The sequence below is a fragment of the Dermochelys coriacea genome, chromosome 5, assembly GCF_009764565.3.
Source record: "Dermochelys coriacea isolate rDerCor1 chromosome 5, rDerCor1.pri.v4, whole genome shotgun sequence".
Taxonomy (NCBI): Eukaryota; Metazoa; Chordata; order Testudines; family Dermochelyidae; genus Dermochelys; species Dermochelys coriacea.
This window is the reverse complement of record NC_050072.1, coordinates 68,097-89,151: the sequence shown is the minus strand read 5'-3', so window position 1 is coordinate 89,151 and position 21,055 is coordinate 68,097. Positions and strand designations below refer to the sequence as shown.

General features: G+C 46.8%; 2 protein-coding genes across 2 annotated transcripts in view; one reads left to right on the top strand and one right to left on the bottom strand.

The window, feature by feature from the left end:
• LOC119855834 (myosin-IIIb-like) overlaps positions 1–15,075 on the bottom strand; it is a 144,219-nt gene extending 129,144 nt beyond the window's left edge. The window contains exons 1-8 of the mRNA XM_038402642.2: positions 14,844–15,075; positions 14,105–14,170; positions 13,199–13,329; positions 6,728–6,830; positions 4,735–4,837; positions 4,494–4,650; positions 2,859–2,961; positions 2,444–2,572 (exon numbers count right to left, since the gene is read on the bottom strand). Of these exons, the coding sequence (XP_038258570.1) occupies positions 2,444–2,572; positions 2,859–2,961; positions 4,494–4,650; positions 4,735–4,837; positions 6,728–6,830; positions 13,199–13,329; positions 14,105–14,170; positions 14,844–14,972 (921 nt within the window). The 5' untranslated portion in view covers positions 14,973–15,075. The remainder of the gene's footprint in view (positions 1–2,443; positions 2,573–2,858; positions 2,962–4,493; positions 4,651–4,734; positions 4,838–6,727; positions 6,831–13,198; positions 13,330–14,104; positions 14,171–14,843) is intronic.
• A 90-nt stretch (positions 15,076–15,165) lies between these two features.
• ARHGEF39 (Rho guanine nucleotide exchange factor 39) overlaps positions 15,166–21,055 on the top strand; it is a 71,992-nt gene continuing 66,102 nt past the window's right edge. The window contains exon 1 of the mRNA XM_043514843.1: positions 15,166–15,456. The gene's annotated coding sequence lies outside the window, so the exon portion shown is untranslated. The remainder of the gene's footprint in view (positions 15,457–21,055) is intronic.

Below are 21,055 nucleotides of genomic sequence, written 5' to 3'. Positions count from 1 at the left end.
AATAAGACGACATTGCGGGAATCAAGCCACAAACTCTGCAGTCACCAATCTCCTCAAGACCAGCTTGCTCACTCACTCTCACACACAAACAGCCCTCTTGGGCCCTCCTGTGCCACTGCCACTGCCTTCCCAACCCCCCACATACACCTTCCCAGCACTTACCTCCAATTATTTACATAATACATTATTAATCGCCTGAGCTGAAATCTGCATCAGAGCTTTGCCCGTCCTTGAAGGGGAGGAAGAGACATTTAAAACATGATCCTATGGCTCCTGGTTACCATAGAACCAGAGTGCTCTCCTAAAGTAGAAAGCTATAGCACTGAAATTTCTATTCCTGCGCTGCTGGCAAGAGCAGACTGAGCCTGGGTGCAGAGGTGTGGCTTTTACTTAGCTCCAAATACAATGAAGTTAGTGCTCATTCTGATTTCACCAAGCAGTGAATTCCAGAGTCAGAAGCCAGCTCCTGTGACGGTTCCATCTCCTGCAATCACAAGCCTCCCCTGCAGAGGGGCAGCTTCATGGTTCCAGTGGCATGCAGTCATTGTGGAAAGTTGAGGAGAGAGGGCATCTCTCTGTAGCCAATGATTTGATTTTATTATTTATTTTGTCATGTTATAATTAACTAACATGACATGTTATATACAATTATTGTATCCTAACTGAAGTTAAGTGATAGGATTATAAAAGTATAAGATTGATTAGTAGTTATGAGATAAATATGTATTAGGTATCTAAGTAAGGAAGGCTGAAATGCAAAGCCTATAGGCTGAGGCCTGTAAGATTTTAGCTTAGATATTTTAGGCCTTAGAAATAAAAAATACTGACATCAGTGAGTAACCAAAAAATAACCAATGTCATAAGATTATAGGAAAAGATGTACCAAGAGATGAAATTGAAAAAAATTGGCCAAAAGATTAATTTTAGATCGCAAAAATGTTCTAGAAACATATTTTTGTTTAACACGTGCCTTAACCACAGGATACAGGTTGTGCATCAATGCTAATGAGAATAAAAGGAATTATACACAACCTATAGAAACACCAAACACCAAACCAAACCAAACGGAAAAGACGGTTGACGCTTTCATGCACATGCACACAATGTAGGTATAGGAAAAAAATCACAAAAAGAAGGTGCTCAAATTGGAAAAATTGAGCTTCCTTTAGAAAAACTCCTCCAGGAACTATCCCTCTACTGATGGTCACTCCATAAGAGACCCATCAGACCCTAACTCTATCTAGGAGGATGCGAGTATGACTGCAGCTATAATTTATACATGCTGTGATATTCATAACTGTGCTAGTAACTTGAATAACATTGATAAAAGATATTAGACCTTACTCTGTAATTGCATGTGCTACTTTCCTTGATTTTCATGTGTTCTTATGAGTGCTAGATCTGAAACAAGTGGCAGAGGTAACTGTTGAACTCGAGAATGTAGCTACCAAAGCTGAATACATCTAATGTCACTAAAATTACTTTAACTAAAAAGGAAAGGCTACATATCAGAGAGCTGGGGCCCATCCCATGGTGGGGCTTTGAAATCAAGACAGAGACCTAGAACTGGATTTACTCAATGGGAAGCCACTATTGAGAGTAGGGCATTGAGGTGTCAGAGGAGGGGGTGGCACACAGCAGCCTGTTAAGCAAATGAGCTGCTGCATTTCGGATGAGCTGGAGCTTTTTCAAGTCAGGGAACATTATTCTTAGTGAGAACTGCAATAGTCAAGCCCAGATTATAGGAAACTGCACCCCACCAAGGCCAGATCTGATGCCGTGTGCAGGAGGGCCTGTGGTAGGAGTGGTGCTATCAGATCAACGGGTGAGAAAAAGAAGTCTAGTACCTGTGTTTTGACAAACTGGGGAGGAGAGTGATGTGGGTGTCAAGCCAGAGAGAAAAAGTTTGTAGTAATTGAAACAGGAGAGATCAGGGTCTGACCAAGTGTTTTAGCTTTGAGGAGAGAGAAGATGGATCAGGTTTTCGATACAATATGGAGAAAGCAGGATTTGGATGCTGCCAGGATGTGAGGGGCTGCGATAGAAAAGAATTGGTCTATAGCCCCAGACCATCTTCTCCTCCAATTCTGAACCTGGCTTTGAACTGAGTAATCTGCTGGTGGTTAAAACCCACATAAGGTGCATGGTGGGAGAGAAGAGGGCTTGAAGATACCAGTCACTAGGGCAATCTGGTGCATTCCTGGGACAACTCCTAATTTTTCTGTAGCGTCTTTAGAATCAGGGATAGGAGTCCCCTCTGCTGCGTCAGTCAGGTGTAGCATAAACAGCACCCAAAGAATGGAAGACCCAGCAGTGGACCTCATCTACCCTTCATACATGGATTTAAAGACCATTCCTAACATAAATATTCCCCAAACCTCACACGGGTCCTCAGTGGGAGCACAATCTTGTCTCACTCCTCTGAGCCTCTCACTCGACTCACCGCTGAAGCCTTCAGCCACCCCCTGGAGGCTTCACTCACTCTCACGGCCCCATTGTTCTCCTGGGACTGGAAGGTCACATTGCCCAGAGACAGGACTCCGGCCAGGATTGCCTGCATGTCCACCTGCTCCTAAAATACACAACAGAGATGGCTTGGGGCTAGCACCCACAGATGTATGTGGGCATATACATACACATGATGAGCAACAAGCAGCCCTCTTCCATTGGAACTTCAAACTTCCTGCAGTGGTGGAGGGAGAGGAAGGTCAGGTATATGGCGGGGGGAAGGGAGCTCTGCATTGAATCTGTCAGCCTGTGAACAGAACAGCAAACTGAAGGAGGGAAGTAGAAGTGGGTCAAATGAGCTAACTGAGCAGAGGGGGTGGAGATGGTGACAGAGTGCCCACTGTACTCACCTGTTCCTGGAAGCCCACCATGTCTAGGGCATTACGCACCTCCCAGTACTTGTGCTTCCAGGACTCAGCCACGTCCTCTGCCCTAAACCAGCCACTTATGTACCTGGGGAAACAAGTCAGTCAACTGATATTATTTGTATCAGGGTACAGTCTACATATTATGATGCTCTGTACCCCTGTATTCACCCCATGCACGCTATTATAATAATCTTGTACAAATATGCCTTGTGAGGTATCATTTGAAAACTCATAACTCACTGGTCAATATTGTGCTGATAAAGTTATAAGATTCCACTGTATGGTGTTACTAAGACGTATTCTGATCTGGGAAGCCGCCAAACCAGTTCCTCAGAGACAAAATACTTAGTCCTTCCATGACTGCAGGGGACTAGACTAGATGACCTCTCGAGGTCCCTTCCAGCCCTAGGATTCTATGAAAAGACAAACTGACGCCTCAGCCAGGTGTAAACAGGCCAAATGAGCCATCACCTGCTAAATGGCTATACGTGGGCCATGCACACAATGACATAAGCAAAAAATCTACATCTTAAAAAGTAACAGCTTGGGGTTTCCATCCACAAAGATTTTTTGTCTCAAAAAAGGCAAAGAACTATAACAAGGGATGGCAGAAGCTCCACATCATTCTTCTCTTTCTCTCTGCCCACAGCATCCACGATACCTGACAAACAAAGGAAGGGGGAGGGATCCTGACCGAAAGAAGTTCAGCAAGTAAGACTGCTGAAACATGTAGTGAGAGAGACCTTGCTTTGAATTCACTCAAGTTCGTTAGCCATTAATTGTGTTTTACTTTTATTTTTATTGTAACCAATTCTGACTTTTATTCCTCATTAGTTGTATTCACTTAAAATTATCCTTTTGAAATTAATAAACTTGTTTTATTGTTTTATCTAAACCCGTGTGTTTGAATTGAAGTGTTTGGGAAACTCCATTTGGGATAACAGGATTTGCAAATATCATATCATTTTGTATTAATAAAGCTTGTGTTGTCCTGAAGAGAGCTGGGCAGTACAAGACATACATCTCTGGGGCAAGTCTGGGCTTGGAGTTTGCTGGTGTTGCTCTGTAGTGTAATTCAAGAGCAGCTGGCTACAGCGCTCATACAATACAACTGGGAATAACTTACATGCTGGAAGCTGTGTGTGAACAGACCAGGAGTGGTAGCTCTCACTGTAAAAGGCACCCCATGTAGGAAAGCTGAGGGGACACAGCTGTTCATCAGTTCAGATTGTACCCTGAGTACATCACACATGTCTCATATGAGAGCATTGTGCAGGGCAGTCTCAGTGAGTCAGTCCCTGCCTCAAAGAGACAGCGCAGACTTAGGGTGGGGGGAAGCAGAGGTACAGAGAGGGGAGTGATTTCCCCAGGTCACTGGCAGAGCCAGGAACAGAACCCAAGTCTCCTGAGTCCCAGACCAGTTCCCATCCATTAGACCACACTACATCTCTGTTCAGAGCCCAGCTCCAGCCTTCCATGACAATCCCCCAACCCTGTGCTCTCCTCACACCAGGTCAAATCCTCTTCCCCCACTCCTTCTCATATGGGACTGTAGGAGCCCATTATTCTGACCTCCACTCCACTGAGAAGCCAGAGTAGGACCTGCCACTCGCGTACCTGTACAATGAGGGATCTAGCAACCCATACATCTCCTTTTCCTCTGCAGTGAGCCCAGCAAACATATAGTAGAAGACATGGAAATTCCTCTCTCCAGCATCTTGTTGCACCACACGAGACTTCTCTAGCAGATACTCACTCAGCTTGGCACCCCTCACTATATGGGGAAGGGGCAGAAGGAAAGAAATCACCACACAGATGATGGGTTCCACACACTCAGAGACCTAGTCCTGGGTCTCACCTGTACTCCTTTGGAACCTCAGCTGCATGTATTTTCCAAAGCGGCTACTGTTGTCATTCATCACTGTTTGTGCATTGCCAAAGGCTTCGAGCAATGGGTTCACCTGGAAGGGAAATGCGCAAAGTTGATGGGGAGGTATAAGCAACAGGGAACCCTTAACGTCCCCTCCCATCTACAATGGCCCAGCTAGGTTGCAGAAGGTAGCAGAGGTATCATGTGAAACAGCCTCATGGCCTATTGAAGAGCCATAGGGGGAAAAAAAAGAAAAAAAAAAAAAAAAAGATTTGCGTCGCTCAAATGCAGCTGGAAATGCACACAGTGACAAAATAATCCAATGCAACCATGGACTGTATAAGCAAAGGCACCACATCCAGGAGCAAGGAGAGGACAGTTTGTCAGGTCCTAGAGAAAACCCTTGGGATTCTGCCCTCAGCTCCTCAATCCCAGAAGCCTCCCACTCCCACCAAGCAGTGAGGATGAGGAGGGTCCCTCTCATGGATGGGCCCACATGGGATACTGTGTGCAGGTCTGGGGAACTCAATGACAGAAAGACAGACACACTGGGGGAAGTTCACAGCGGAGAAATTAATATGGAGCAGAATTCTGAGTCCTATAACTCAGTCAAAGAATCCGATAAACTTGGCTACTAATGACTGGGGATGGAAGGGCCCCTCCACATGATAATCTGCAAATCCACTGCTCCACTACAGGTTGCCCTGTGCCCCCAACCTCCTGCAGGTTCCAATACTCCCTCTGCAATTCATACATTTTAAAGCCAGAAGGAACCATCATGATCCTCTAATTTGGCCTCCTCCATAAGAGGCCAGAGAAACTCACTCAGTAATCACTCCATCAAGCCCCTAACTTCTGGTTGAGCTATAGCACCTCCTTTAAAAAGATATCTGGTCTTGAATTAAAATACTGTACTTCAAGTGATGAAGAATACACCACATCCTTATGTCAGTTGTTCCAATGGTTAACTACCATCACTGTTAAATATGTGTACTTTATTTCCAGTCTGAATGTGTCTAGCTTCAGCTTCCAGACACTGAATCTTGTTATGCCATTGTTTGCTAGATTAAAGAGACCTCTGCTATCTGAAATCTCTTTTCCCCCAGGTAGGTAAACATATTTACTTTCTCTTGGATAAAATAAACAGACTAACACAGCTGCTACTCTGAAACCTGTAAATAGACTGAGTTTCTTTAGTCTCTCACTGTAAGGCAGGTTTTCCTGGCCTTGAATCATTCTTGTAGCTCTCTTCTGAACCCTTTCCAATTTGTCAGCATCCCTTTGGAGGAGTGACACTGGAACTGAACACACTATTCCAGTAATGGTTTCATTAATGCTGTTTACAGAAGCAATGCCACCTCCCTGTTTCTACTTGATATTCCCCTTCACATACATTCAAGGATCATATTTGCCTTCTTAGCTACCGCATCTTTACTGACTGCATCCCATACCAGCCTTTCCATGATTTTGACTAGGATCAACATCAGGCTAACCAGCCTATGACCAGGGACATACTGTTTATTCTTTTTAAATATTGGCAAAACACTGGATATTTTCTAGTTCACTGGACTAGACTGTTTCCCAGCGTTCCAAGAATTAATAAAAAACAACATTAATGGTGCAAAGAACTACTTAGCTGATTCTTTTAACATTCTTAGATACAACTTATCTGGTCCTGCTGATTTAGAAATCTTTAACTTGAAAAGATGCTGTTTAACATCCTCCCTTATTACTGATGGAATATACTGATTACTGAAATAATTTCTATATTCCTGCTTCTTGCCAAATATTTAATGAACATGTGTCTTGTCTACATCATAACTGACAATCTAGTATTGGATTTATACCGTTGCTAAGATTTCATTTACTCTGTGCTTTTTCCACTCCCAATGACTCATCTGTAGAACCCCCTGAGCCAACTGTGAGTTGCTCTGTGGCCACCCCTCCGTCTGTCCCCCTTCATTCTATTTCAGCAACTCACCTGCAGTATCTGCTGCTCCAGCTGTGAGTTGCCCTTGCACAGGTGCATGATGTGTTGCAGCAGTAGCTTTACGCTCTCGGTTTTCCCTGCACCACTCTCTCCGCTGTCAAAAGAGAGCAGCGGGTGAGGACAGGAAACTCTACCACCACCAGGACTCAGTTGCTATTCCCCTTATGCCTCAGAACATCTCCCCTTTCTCTGAAAGAACACCCGCCATGTACCAACACTACTGCACAGCTCCAGGTGCCTCCTACTGGCAGTTTCCACATTAGCACCACTGTGACCCACCCCACTCCCCATGGCAACATGTTCTGTAGGGCACTGATCCCCTAGTAAGCCTCCACACCCAGTGTTGCAATTTAACACCCTCCACTTGAGATTCTTCCCTGACCCTGGGGATAGAGGGGTCTTACCCACATTAACATTGTCTCCCACCTATCTGTGAACTTGACCCATTGGGCAGTCCCTTAAGCAGTAGGGCCAAAAGGAATTTCTTAGTGTCCCCAGCTCTTGGCAAAGAGGGAGGAATGACCTTGAAAGGCACCTGTCTCACTGAATCCTTCACCTATACAAGGCATTCCCTCCCCTCCCAACCCTTACAAGCAGAACTTGTCCCACTGCTTCCATGTCCTTAATTGGGCTGTGATCCCATGACAGCACGTGCACTAAGATTTCACCCTGTGTGAAGATCTGTCAGTTACAGAGCAGAAGCAGGAAATAGCACACATACTCCAAAGGGCAGGATTTACACACCTGGGCACTGCACTTTGTGTCCCACGTGTGGCTTCTGCTCTGCAGCTCTCTGTTGCTACAGGGTGGAGTGGAGGGGTGATGTACAATCTAATGGAGTGCTGGGACAAGCAGACTCCTAGGATTCAGGTGGCGGGGGGCTGGTGACCTGAACTCCTCTCTTTAAACATGACATAGGACAACAGCAAAGGAGAAAGGGAGATCATCTTGGTTTGACATGCACCAGGCGGGACAGGAATCTAGGGTCAACACACAGCCAGGTGGTTGGGTGTTGCTCTGGTATGAGGGGGAGGGGGACAGTGTGTCAGTCTGACACTTAGCAAAGGAGGAAAAGTCCCAGCCTTCTGTTATTGGGTTACAGAGAGACACCAGTTTCCAAAAGGGAGTTGTGATCCACCCAGGCTTCCATTGGATGCTTGTGGCCCTACACAGTAATCACTAACAGGTTTCAGAGTAGCAGCCGTGTTAGTCTGTATTCGCAAAAAAGAAAAGCAGTACTTGTGGCACCTTAGAGACTAAAATTTATTTGAGCTTAAACTTTTGTGAGGTACAGGTCACTGATGAAGTGAGCTGTAGCTAACGAAAGCTTATGCTCAAATAAATTTGTTAATCTCTAAGGTGCCACAAGTACTCCTTTTCTTTTTTAGTAATCATTAAAACCACCTTCTCTTTATGGTATTTCTAAGGCACCCATCATCTATGCACTTAAGCACTGAACAGCTACAAAGAGACGAAGGGCATTTAGCTTCCTATTATTATTTATATTGTGGCATTATCTAGGAGCCCCAGTCATGGATCAGGGCCCCACTGTGCTGGGTATCACACAAACATAGAATAAAAAGACAGAATATAAGCTCTTGGAGTCAGGAACTATGTAATGCCTGCCCTCCCCCAGGTCACAGGATTGGGGCAGCTGGTTAGTTTTTGGTTTTAATAGGAGCCATGGCTGAGGAAAGGCTCTGTAGGTTTCAACCTGTCAGAGGGCAGTGGAGTTCCACCATCAGATCCTGCTGCTGAGATAGCCTCAGGTAGCTGTATTCAGCGTGCACAATACAGGGGACAGAGTTATCTCCCAGTTGGCCAGGTCCTAGAGCAAAGCATATTACGGCGAGGACTTAATTTAGCTCCGACACCAGCAGGAATGGAGACAGTGGAATTCAGAGAACAGGGCAATGTGATATCTACCTTTGTTACTTAGGAGATGGCTGTTACGCAATGCGCCAGCTGAAGTCTCCAAGACACTTGCATTCGGACCCAGCAGAGTGAGTTGCAGTGACTAATCTGGGTAGTGAGGAACGTACAGATCACAGAGGCCATGCTATTTCCTGGTCAGTTGAAGATGGGATCTCTCATTTTTGTAAAAAGAAAAGGAGTACTTGTGGCACCTTAGAGACTAACAAATTTATTAGAGCATAAGCTTTCGTGAGCTACAGCTCACTTCATCGGATGCATCCGATGAAGTGAGCTGTAGCTCACGAAAGCTTATGCTCTAATAAATTTGTTAGTCTCTAAGGTGCCACAAGTACTCCTTTTCTTTTTGCGAATACAGACTAACACGGCTGCTACTCTGAAACTCATTTTTGTGACATTCTGTGTGCCCAGAAGCAATGGAATAAAACATAGCCCATCAAAGTAGCATCTAGTATTGAGGCTATGTGTAAGGCTGTGAATCATTCACGGAGGTCATGGAAGTCACGGCTTCTGTGACCGCCGTGAATTCTGCAGCACTGGTGCAGCTGACCCCAGGACCACAGTGGCAGCTGGGGAAGCCCCGGGGCCAACCGCACCTGTCACTGCTCTGGCAACCCCAGCACTGCCTTGCAGCAGCAGTCCGAGACCGGGGCGGCAGGGCCCTGGCCGCCCCCACCTAGACCAGCAGTGGTGGGACCCTGGGCCATCCCCTGCCCAGACCAGCAGTGGTGGCAGGGCCCTGGGCTGTCCCCTGCTTGTACCGGTGGCAGCAGGACCCCGGGCTGCCCCCCGCCACCCCCAGCAGCAGTCTTCAGGAGCGCCCCCTCCCAGCAGGTGAGATTTAGTCACAGGCATTTTTAGTAAAAGTCATGGACAGGTTACAGGACCATGATTTTTTCTTTATTGCCCGTGACCTGTCCATGACTTTTACTAAAAATGCCCGTGACTAAAACATAGCCTTAGCTATGTATAACAAGGGTGCCTTCCCTTCCTCCTCCCCCAGATCTTTGCTCACACTAAGTGTTCTTAGTTATTGCCTTTGCTGTTTGCAGATAAGACAAACCATGAACTTCCTGTTGCAGCAGCAGAGAAGATAGTTAATAACCTGATAGATAGATAGATAGATATGATATGATTAGGGCCCTACCAAATTCACCATCCTTTTTGGTCAATTTCACGGTCATGGGATTTTAAAAATCATAAATTTCATTATTTCAGCCATTTAAATCTGAAATTTCATGGTGTTGTAATTATACGGGTCCTGACCCAAAAAAGTTGTGTGTGGAGGGGGGCAGTCACAAGGTTATTGTGCGGGGGGCTGCAGTACTGCTAACCTTACTTCTGAACTGCTGCTGGCGGCGGTGCTGCCTTCAGAGCTGGGCAGCTGGAGAGTGGTAGCTGCTGGCCAGGAGCCCAGTTCTGAAGGCACAGCCACCGCCAGCACCAGCGGAGAAGGATGGGCATGATATGGTATTGCCATCCTTACTTCTGCGCTGCTGACTACAGAGCTGGGCCCTCAGTCAGCAGTTATGTCCCCTCAGTCATGCCTAAGGGGCTTTCGCCTCCAGCTGGTTCCCTCTACCGCCCTGTACAGTTCCATTAAGTCTACTTATGACATCATAGAGAGTCTCCTGTTTATCATGTCAGGGTTCCAAAGCAAATTCATTCCGTTTATAAGTATTTATCTATGTTATACTGCCCATTGCTGTAGTGTCTAGAACACCCAAGGTCAGTAAGATCTCCATAGCCAGGTATCTGAAGGTCTCGGGGGTGGGGATAAGGGTGTGGTTTCTGCTCTTCTTCCTTCCTTGACTCTATGGTTTTAGGAGCCTTAATTTTGGAAATAAGACTTTATTTTGTTTTTTTAATCCTCATTATACTAGTTACTGTAGGAGCTGCTTTTCCCAAAGAGGCGGAACCTACAGCAAACCTCAAAATGGGTCAGACTCCCAATTAGCTCAATCTCCACACTGAACTTCCTTATCCAAAAATATTTACTTCCATCTCTCATGCACTTCACCATGGGCTTTGGCAGCTGTATTGCTCCAGAAAAACAGTGCCCTTGAATAGGTTGTGGAAGGAGATGTGTTTGGAAATTAAGCTGGGTCCTGAACCACTAGGACATAGAATATCAGAACCTCAAACAAGCAATGGAAGAAGACTGGGAAACAGTTGAGGGATTAGAGCACAGGTGTAAAGTATTTGTAGCAGCCCATCCCTTGAGAAGGCAGAGAGCTGGATTTTGCACATCACTTCCATCTCTGCATTGTTTCTACAGATACAGCGAGTTAAAGTTATCCAATCTGAAGGTGGCAACAAGCAGATCACCATAGCCAGGTCCTTGTCTGGAAAGAAAGGGTGAGTTTCCTACTAGTATTTCTCACCACTGATGTACCTAATTGTCCAGGCATACAGAGGAATTAGACTTTCTCTCATTCTTTCCCTTACTTCAAGAGGGGCCATCCATTCTCTAACTCAGAGCCTGATAATATTTATTACCCAAATGAGCTATGATCCCAAAGCATGTCTGCCCCAGGCACATATATTCTTTCCCTGTCATGTCCTCTCCTTGTGAGCATTGTTCAACAAGACACATCTGGCCAGAAGCCCAGGCCATCATCATACTGGGGCTCCCTTCAACTTTTGCCAAATTTAACCTGTTACTGGAAAACAGATTAAATGTCTTGTGCCACTGGCCATGAAGAACATTCCAAAGGTGAGCCTGATACCAGACTCTGTAAGCCACGGCAGAGATAGCCTCAAACAAAAGGAGAGATCTCACCTGCCCCACTCATCTCAATGGGGCGCTCTGTCTAGGCATTCAGCACTTCTAAGACAATCATAGCATGTACTGCAATAAAAGAAATAGCAATAAAAAGGCTATATCCTCAGTGTTGGCTGTAGAGCGTAGTGATGATGCTGTAGAATATCACCCATCTATTGTGGTTTATCATACTGCTTACTCTGTGGCTTTGGGGAAAGCGGTGGGAGTGATATATCTTGATTTTAGCAAAGCTTTTGATACCGTCTCCTGCAGTATTCTTGCCAGCAAGTTAAAAAAGTATGGATTGGATGAATGGACTATAAGGTGGATAGAAAGATGGCTAGATGTCGGGCTCAATGGGTAGTGATCAACTGCCCAATGTCTAGTTGGCAGCCAGTATCAAGCCGAGTGCCCAAGGGGTCTGTCCTGGCCAATTTTGTTCAACATCTTCATTAATGATCTGGAGGATGGAAGGGATTGCACCCTCAGAAAGTTTGCAGGTGACACTATGCTGCGGGGAGAGGTAGATATGCTGGAGGGTAGGGATAGTGTCCAGAGTGACCTAGACAAATTGGAGGATTCGGCTAAAAGAAATCTGATGAGTTTCAACAAGGACAAGTGCAGAGTCCTACACTGAGGATGGAAGAATCCCATGCACTGCTACAGGCTGGGGACCGACTGGCTAAGCAGCAGTTCTGCAGAAAAGGACCTGGGGATTAGAGTGGACAGGAAGCTGGATATGAGTCAACAGTGTGTCCTTGTTACCAAGAAGGCTAACAGCATATTGGGCTGCATTGCCAGCAGATCAAGGGAAGTGATTATTCCCTTCTATTTGGCACTGGTGAGGCCACATCTGGAGTATTGCATCCAGTTTTGGGCCCCCCACGACAAAAAGGATGTGGACAAATTGGACAAAGAGGGCAACAAAAATGATTAGGGGTCTGGGGCACATGACATATGAGGACAGGCTGAGGGAACTGGGCTTATTTAGTCTGCAGAAGAGAAGAGTGAGGGGGGATTTGATAGCAGCCTTCAACTATCTGAAATGGGGTTCCAAAGAGAATGGAGCTTGGCTATTTTCAGTGGTGACAGATGACAGAAGCAGCAGCAATGGTCTCAAGTTGCAGTGGTGGAGGTCTAGGTTGGATATTATGAAAAACTATTTCACTAAGAGGGTGAAGCACTGGAATGGGTTACCTAGGGAGGGGGGGTGGAATCTGCATCTTTAGAGTTTTTTAAGGCCTGGCTTGACAAAGGCCTGGCTGCAGGGGAGGCATAGCTCATTGGTTTGAGCATTGGCCTGCTAAACCCAGGGTTGAGAGTTCAATCCTTGAGGGGGCCATTTAGGGATCCGGGGCAAAAATTGGGGATTGGTCCTGCTTTGAGCACAGGGTTGAACTAAATGACCTCCTGAGGTCTCTTCCAACTCTAATCTTCTGTGACTCTGAACTCACTGCCCCGTAGTCAACTCTTAGGAAGTGAATGAGAAGGGTGAAGGGTGGGTACGTGGGAAGACAACATAGAGGTTCTGTTTTAATCACCATAATAAGCACTTAAATGGATTCCAGCAAGAGGCCTTTGGTCTTCATTCTCCCTTCTTTAAACACCAGCTTAATGAGGGCATCGGCCACAGACCGGAAGGTGCAAAGTTGATAGTTCCATCTTGTCTGTTCCATCTCGTCTCCCTGTCAGTGATGCAAGTCTGACAAGACCATACTGTCCCACGATTTGGAGCCCTACAAGTATTTTGAATCGTTTTCTCTTACCTGATGACGATACACTGGTTCTGAGGTCCTGCTGCCAGATGCCCCAGCATGGCCTGATATGCTCTGTCAGCAATGGCAAAGATGTGGGGGGGTAGGGTACCCTTGTCATGGTTCTGATATTTCTCTGATACCTGGGAGCAGGGGGAAAGTTCAATTAAAGTGAAATGCCAGAACAATAAGGGGACAGAGGGTAAATTCTTCCCTCCTCACCTCAGCTAGCCACTGCAACAAAGGAGGGAGAAGCTTAGATAACATTTTCCATGGTTTGATAGAGCCAATCAAACAATACACCATATGTCAGATGAAGTTTCCAGAAACATAATGCGCCCCAGAACCCCCTGCCACTGCCCTGCTTAGAACCTTCTGGCTTATTGCAAAGGTCATCTCTGTTCTTGAGCATTTGTGGGGAGGAGGGCAAGGGTAGGGTGTAAACAGTGGGTTTGATGTGAGGGCTGCTGCAAGCAGGATTGTTTTTTACTACTGGATACTCAGTTCAATAAGTACATTGTAGATTTAAAAAACTGTCTAAAATATTTTGTTTCAAATAGAATGAAGCACAAACAGCCATGGGTGACAGATAGAAATCAAAACACAGCTGACAAAATCCATATGAGACTTACTACATTTTGAAAAAAACAGGGACTTCGAAGTACATAGAAAAGCCTCCTACAAAAGCCAAACTAGCCACATTCCTTATGGATAACAATATAACTTCACAGGGAAGTAATGTCATTCAAACATCAAGAGCAAAGTGCACAACTCTGTTCCCCTTGTCTGGCCAGCCTCCCCCCTCCTCCCCCGGAAGGGCCACCTGCACCTGCACCTCCTCCAACCAGGGCCACACCAGCACAAGACACCACACACTCATGCTACTCACACCATACACTGGAATGAGGGGACACTTACTGGTTTCTCGTAGAGCGGAAGGCTCTGGAACGGGTTCATCGCAATAAGAATGTCCCCAATATATGTCTAATGTAAAAAGAAAATTCCCACCAACCAGGTAAGCAAGCATTGCACAGTGCCCCATAGACCAAGGGCACTACACTACTGAGGAGTGGTGAGGAAACCATGTCCCAAGGGGTCTCCCATCCAATACATCCCCCGTGTCCCACAGGGTCTCCCCACCACCAGAGGCAGTACTTAAGTTGTAATGAAAGAGGTACCTCAGGGCTCAAACAATTAGGTGCCAGGGCTCAAGCAAATTTTTTTACTTGCATAACTGAGGCTGCAAGCATGGGGTGCCAGGGCTCAGTCCTGGCAGCACAAATTAAGCATTGCCCACATGCCCCTGGTGTCCCGTGAGGTCCCTTGCCCCACTGCACACACCCCCAGTGACCCGCGGGGTCTCGCGCCCCCCACACCATACCCTCAGTGTCCCCTGGGGTCCCCTGCTCCCCCATCCCTGGTGTCCCTAAGCCCTCCCTCACACAAACACGGTGTCCTGTGGGATCTCCTGCCCTCCAGTGTCCCTCAGCCGTCCCTTACACGCTTCCAGCGTCCCGTGGGCCCCCCACCTAGTGTCCCGCGGGGTCCCTCGGTCCCTTCTCCCACCCTCCAGTCATTTCCCAAAGAGGGGAGGCCCTACAGCAGACCCCCCCTCGGCCCCGGTTATCCCCAGCACTGCCCCCGGCGCCCCCCTCACATAGACCCGCTGCTGCAGGAAGCGGCCGCTCAGATTCTGCAGCAGTCTCGCCTCGTCCAGCTCCGCCAGGGCAGCCAGGTCATCTGCCCCGTCGCAGGCCAGCAGTCCCGGCTCCCCAGTAGGTACCATCCCAGCAAGGCTTGGATCCGAGCCCGACCCGGCACCAAGAACCGGCGGCCACAAGAGAGCTTCCGCCCAGGAGCCTTCAAGACTCGCCCCCACCCAGCGAGTCCGTAGGTCCCTCCCCCTCTCCTCCCTTCCTGGGCCCCCAGCCCCGCCCTGGGTCAGGCAGTTCCACCTCAGCCCACTCCCTCCGCGCGCTCCCTTCCTTCACACTCCAGCTTCCTGTCTGAGGAGTGACTCCCAGCCACCTGGCCACAGGGCAGTGGAGTCGGGGGTCCAGCTCTAACCAGGACCTTCACAGAATGGGGCTAAACCCCGAGAGTATCCCCTCTACAGCCACTCTGCAGCACGGGCTGCCCTCATAGGAGGGATCCCAGCAAACGGCATCACCAGGCAATTCCCGTTGTTCATAAAGACAGAGAAGTTAAGCAACTCATCGTGCTACCTGAGCCAACGATCCCCAGACACAGCAACACCAACGGAGCTGCAGGTAAAGCTAGTTTTAAAAAATCCCTCTACCCTTGACAGACGGGTCACCGACTGCCATGGAAGTATACTTTGTATTTCTTCATCATGAGCCATCCCCACGGAGAAAGCATGGCTTCTGTGTCTACAGTCACACAAGGAAACACAAAACATCTTAAAAAGAAAAGGAGTACTTGTGGCACCTTAGGGACTAACAAATTTATTAGAGCATAAGCTTTCGTGAGCTACAGCTCACTTCATCGGATGCATTTGGGGAAACCGGATGCATCCGATGAAGTGAGCTGTAGCTCACGAAAGCTTATGCTCTAATAAATTTGTTAGTCCCTAAGGTGCCACAGGTACTCCTTTTCTTTTTGCGAATATAGACTAACACGGCTGCTACTCTGAAACAAAACATCTTGTGCCAGAGTGCAAGAATGTTAATTTCTACATATTCAGGACATAATCATAAAAGATTAGGGTTGGAAGAGACCTCAGGAGGTCAACTAGTCCAACCCCCTGCTCAAAACAGGAGCAACCCCAATTAAATCATCCCAGCCAGGGCTGTGAAGCCAGGGCTTAAAAACCTCTAAGGATAAAGATTCCACACCCTCCCTAGACAACCCATTCCAGTGCTTCATCACCCTCCTAGTGAAATAGTGTTTCCTAATATCCAACCTAGACCTCCACCACTGCAACTTGAGACCATTGCTCCTTGGTCTGTCATCTGCCACCACTGAGAACAGCCGAGCTCCATCCTCTTTGGAACCGCCCTTCAGGTAGTTGAAGGCTGCTATCAAATCTCCCCTCACTCTTCTCTTCTGCAGACTAAATAAGCCCAGTTCCCTCAGCCTGTCCTCATAAGTCATGTGCCCCAGTCCCTTAATCATTTTTTGTTGCCCTTCGCTGGACTCTCTCCAATTTGTTCACATCCTTTCGGTAGTGGGGGGCCCCAAAACTGGACACAATACTCCAGGTGTGGCCTCACCAGTGCCAAATAGAGGGGAATAATCACTTCCCTCAATCTGCTTTCAATCCTCCTACTAATGCAGCCCAATATGCCGTTAGCCTTCTTGGCAACAAGGGCACACTGCTGACTCATCTCCAGCCTCTCATTCACTGTAAACCCCAGGTCCTTTTCTGCAGAACTGCTGCTGAGCCAGTAAGAGGGAAGACTAGTGTTTGAAAAGCCAAGTGATTGTGACTACTGTTGTTGGTAGCTACCGGTGTGGTGCTCTGCTCTTGTTCGATGAGGATAATAGTCGGCTACGTGCGTGTTCCCCCATGTGCTGCCCCAGCTCTGCGCAGATAGCTGACACAGCAGACCCCGAGAGAACCCCCAAAGACCACAGACTCTTGTAAGGTACAAAGGCACCCGGCCAGGTTTATTGTCAAACGAAGCACAGTAATAGTTTCCTATCGACTCTACAGGACATACTACGAATATGTGCCCCCTGGCAATGGACACAGCTCAGTCAGTGGCGGGACACTCCACTGCCCCCTAGGCTGGACAAAGATATGCACTCCGGGACCTATTTTTATACAGTTGAAGAACAGATTACTCATCCCTACTGACGTATTGAGGTACAGCCCCTTGTCTCCCCCTTTGATCCTGTTGATTCAAACAAACAGATCTGTCCATCATGCTGTCCTTTTGACCCTATCTTTGGGGTGCATCTGGCTGTTCCTTGTTATCTCTGTGAAGTGTCCTCGTTTTGGGATGTCCAGGTGCCATCTTGGCACACGTTCCTCTTATTACTAATATTATTAGTGCATGCTTTCTAGGACCCCTTTTCTTGCCAGGTTCTGCAATTAGGGCCTGCCTCTGGCTCACAGCCCAGCTTTGCTTAGCAATGCCTGGAAGTACTTTAGTTCAGACTTTGGGCCTCAGACCAGGCCTCTGATACAAGGATTTATGTTTCAGGGCCTCTTACTACAACTGTAACATCACTGTCTCATTCCTTCGCCCTAGGACAGGGCGCCCCAGATTATTTAAAGCTATGAGCTTATTTACACAGTTTTTGTATTCCTTTAACTATATTGTTTTAGAAACTGATAATTAAGCAGTGTAACACTTTAGCGTGGGGCACAATTGTAGTGGCATAAATTGTATAGAACAGTCCTAAACCCAACTTCAAGAAAATTAAACAAATCATTCCCCCCACCCCGCTTCAATTCTGTCATATGTTAAAAGCCTAACCAAAATGAGTAGTCACATGAAGTTCCTGAACATCTAAAAAAAACCTTGAAAATGGCTAGCCCATAGGAGCCGATTTGGTTGGGGATTAGTCCTGCTTTGAGCAGGGGGTTGGACTAGATGACCTCCTGAAGTCCCTTCCAACCCTGATATTCTATGACTCTGTGGGTGCTCTGGGGCTGGAGCACCCATGGGGAAAAATTAGTGGATGCTCTGCACCCACCAGCAGCACTGTAAAAAAAACAAAAGAAATAATATTTTTCAATTCACCTAATACAAGTACTGTAGTGCTATCTCTTTATCATGAAAGTTGAATTTACAGATGTAGAATTATGTACAAAAAATAATTGAAAAATAAAAGAATGTAAAGCTTTAGAGTCCACTTAGTCCTACTTCTTGAACCAATTGCTCAGACAAACAAGTTTGTTCACATTTGTAGGAGATAATGCTGCCTGCTTCTTATTTACAATGTCCCCTGAAAATGAGAACAGGCTTTCTCATGGCACTGTTGTAGCCAGCATCACAAGATATTTACGTGCCAGATGCGCTAAAGATTCATATGTCCCTTCATGCTTAAACCACCATTCCAGGGGACATGTGTCCATCCTGGTGACAAAAAGAAAAGGAGTACTTGTGGCACCTTAGAGACTAACAAATTTATTAGAGCATAAGCTTTCGTGAGCTACAGCTCACTTCATCGGATGCATTTGGTAGAAAAAACAGAGGAGAGATTTATATACACACACACACAGAGAACATGAACCAATGGGTTTATCATACACACTGTAAGGAGAGTGATCACTTAAGATAAGCCATCACCAGCAGCAGGGGGGGGAAAGGAGGAAAACCTTTCATGGTGACAAGCAAGGTAGGCTAATTCCAGCAGTTAACAAGAATATCAGAGGAACAGTGGGAGGTGGGGTGGGAGGGAGAAATACCATGGGGAAATATCGAGGCATCCGATGAAGTGAGCTGTAGCTCACGAAAGCTTATGCTCTAATAAATTTGTTAGTCTCTAAGGTGCCACGGGTACTCCTTTTCTTTTTGCGAATACAGACTAACACGGCTGCTACTCTGAAACATGGGGAAATAGTTTTACTTTGTGTAATGACTCATCCATTCCCAGGCTCTATTCAAGCCTAAGTTAATTGTATCCAGTTTGCAAATTAATTCCAATTCAGCAGTCTCTCCTTGGAGTCTGTTTTTGAAGCTTTTTTGTTGAAGTATAACCACTCTTAGGTCTGTGATCGAGTGACCAGAGAGATTGAAGTGTTCTCCAACTGGTTTTTGAATGTTATAATTCTTGACGTCTGATTTGTGTCCATTCATTCTTTTACGTAGAGACTGTCCAGTTTGGCCAATGTACATGGCAGAGGGGCATTGCTGGCACATGATGGCATATATCACATTGGTAGATGCGCAGGTGAACGAGCCTCTGATAGTGTGGCTGATGTGATTAGGCCCTATGATGGTATCCCCTGAATAGATATGTGGACAGAGTTGGCAACGGGCTTTGTTGCAAGGATAGGTTCCTGGGTTAGTGGTTCTGTTGTGTGGTGTGTGGTTGCTGGTGAGTATTTGCTTCAGATTGGGGGGCTGTCTGTAAGAAAGGACTGGTCTGTCTCCCAAGATCTGTGAGAGTGATGGGTCGTCCTTCAGGATAGGTTGTAGATCCTTGATGATGCGTTGGAGAGGTTTTAGTTGGGGGCTGAAGGTGATGGCTAGTGGCGTTCTGTTGTTTTCTTTGTTGGGCCTGTCCTGGAGTAGGTGACTTCTGGGTACTCTTCTGGCTCTGTCAATCTGTTTCTTCACTTCAGCAGGTGGGTATTGTAGTTGTAGGAATGCATGATAGAGATCTTGTAGGTGTTTGTCTCTGTCTGAGGGGTTGGAGCAAATGCGGTTATATCGTAGCGCTTGGCTGTAGACAATGGATCGAGTGGTATGATCTGGATGAAAGCTAGAGGCATGTAGGTAGGAATAGCGGTCAGTAGGTTTCCGATATAGGGTGGTGTTTATGTGACCATCGCTTATTAGCACCGTAGTGTCCAGGAAGTGGATCTCTTGTGTGGACTGGTCCAGGCTGAAGTTGATGGTGGGATGGAAATTGTTGAAATCATGGTGGAATTCCTCAAGGGCTTCTTTTCCATGGGTCCAGATGATGAAGATGTCATCAATGTAGCGCAAGTAGAGTAGGGGCATTAGGGGACGAGAGCTGAGGAAGCGTTGTTCTAAGTCAGCCATAAAAATGTTGGCATACTGTGGGGCCATGTGGGTACCCATCGCAGTGCCGCTGATTTGAAGGTATACATTGTCCCCAAATGTGAAATAGTTATGGGTGAGGACAAAGTCACAAAGTTCAGCCACCAGGTTAGCCGTGACAGTATCGGGGATACTGTTCCATCCTGGACGCCCCATCATCTCAGGCATTGGCACCCTGACAGCAGGATTGTCTGGCTATGTAGACTCCCTCCTCAGGCCCTTCGTTACCAGCACTCCCAGCTATCTTCGAGACACCACTGACTTCCTGAGGAAACTACAGTCCATTGGTGATCTTCCTAAAAACACCATCCTAGCCACTATGGATGTAGAAGCCCTCTACACCAACATTCCACACAAAGATGGACTACAAGCCGTCAGGAACAGTATCCCCGATACTGTCACGGCTAACCTGGTGGCTGAACTTTGTGACTTTGTCCTCACCCATAACTATTTCACATTTGGGGACAATGTATACCTTCAAATCAGCGGCACTGCGATGGGTACCCGCATGGCCCCACAGTATGCCAACATTTTTATGGCTGACTTAGAACAACGCTTCCTCAGCTCTCGTCCCCTAATGCCCCTACTCTACTTGCGCTACATTGATGATATCTTCATCATCTGGACCCATGGAAAAGAAGCCCTTGAGGAATTCCACCATGATTTCAACAATTTCCATCCCACCATCAACCTCAGCTTGGACCAGTCCACACAAGAGATCCACTTCCTGGACACTACGGTGCTAATAAGCGATGGTCACATAAACACCACCCTATATTGGAAACCTACTGACCACTATTCCTACCTACATGCCTCTAGCTTTCATCCAGATCATACCACTCGATCCATTGTCTACAGCCAAGCGCTACGATATAACCGCATTTGCTCCAACCCCTCAGACAGAGACAAACACCTACAAGATCTCTATCATGCATTCCTACAACTACAATACCCACCTGCTGAAGTGAAGAAACAGATTGACAGAGCCAGAAGAGTACCCAGAAGTCACCTACTACAGGACAGGCCCAACAAAGAAAACAACAGAACGCCCCTAGCCATCACCTTCAGCCCCCAACTAAAACCTCTCCAACGCATCATCAAGGATCTACAACCTATCCTGAAGGACGACCCATCACTCTCACAGATCTTGGGAGACAGACCAGTCCTT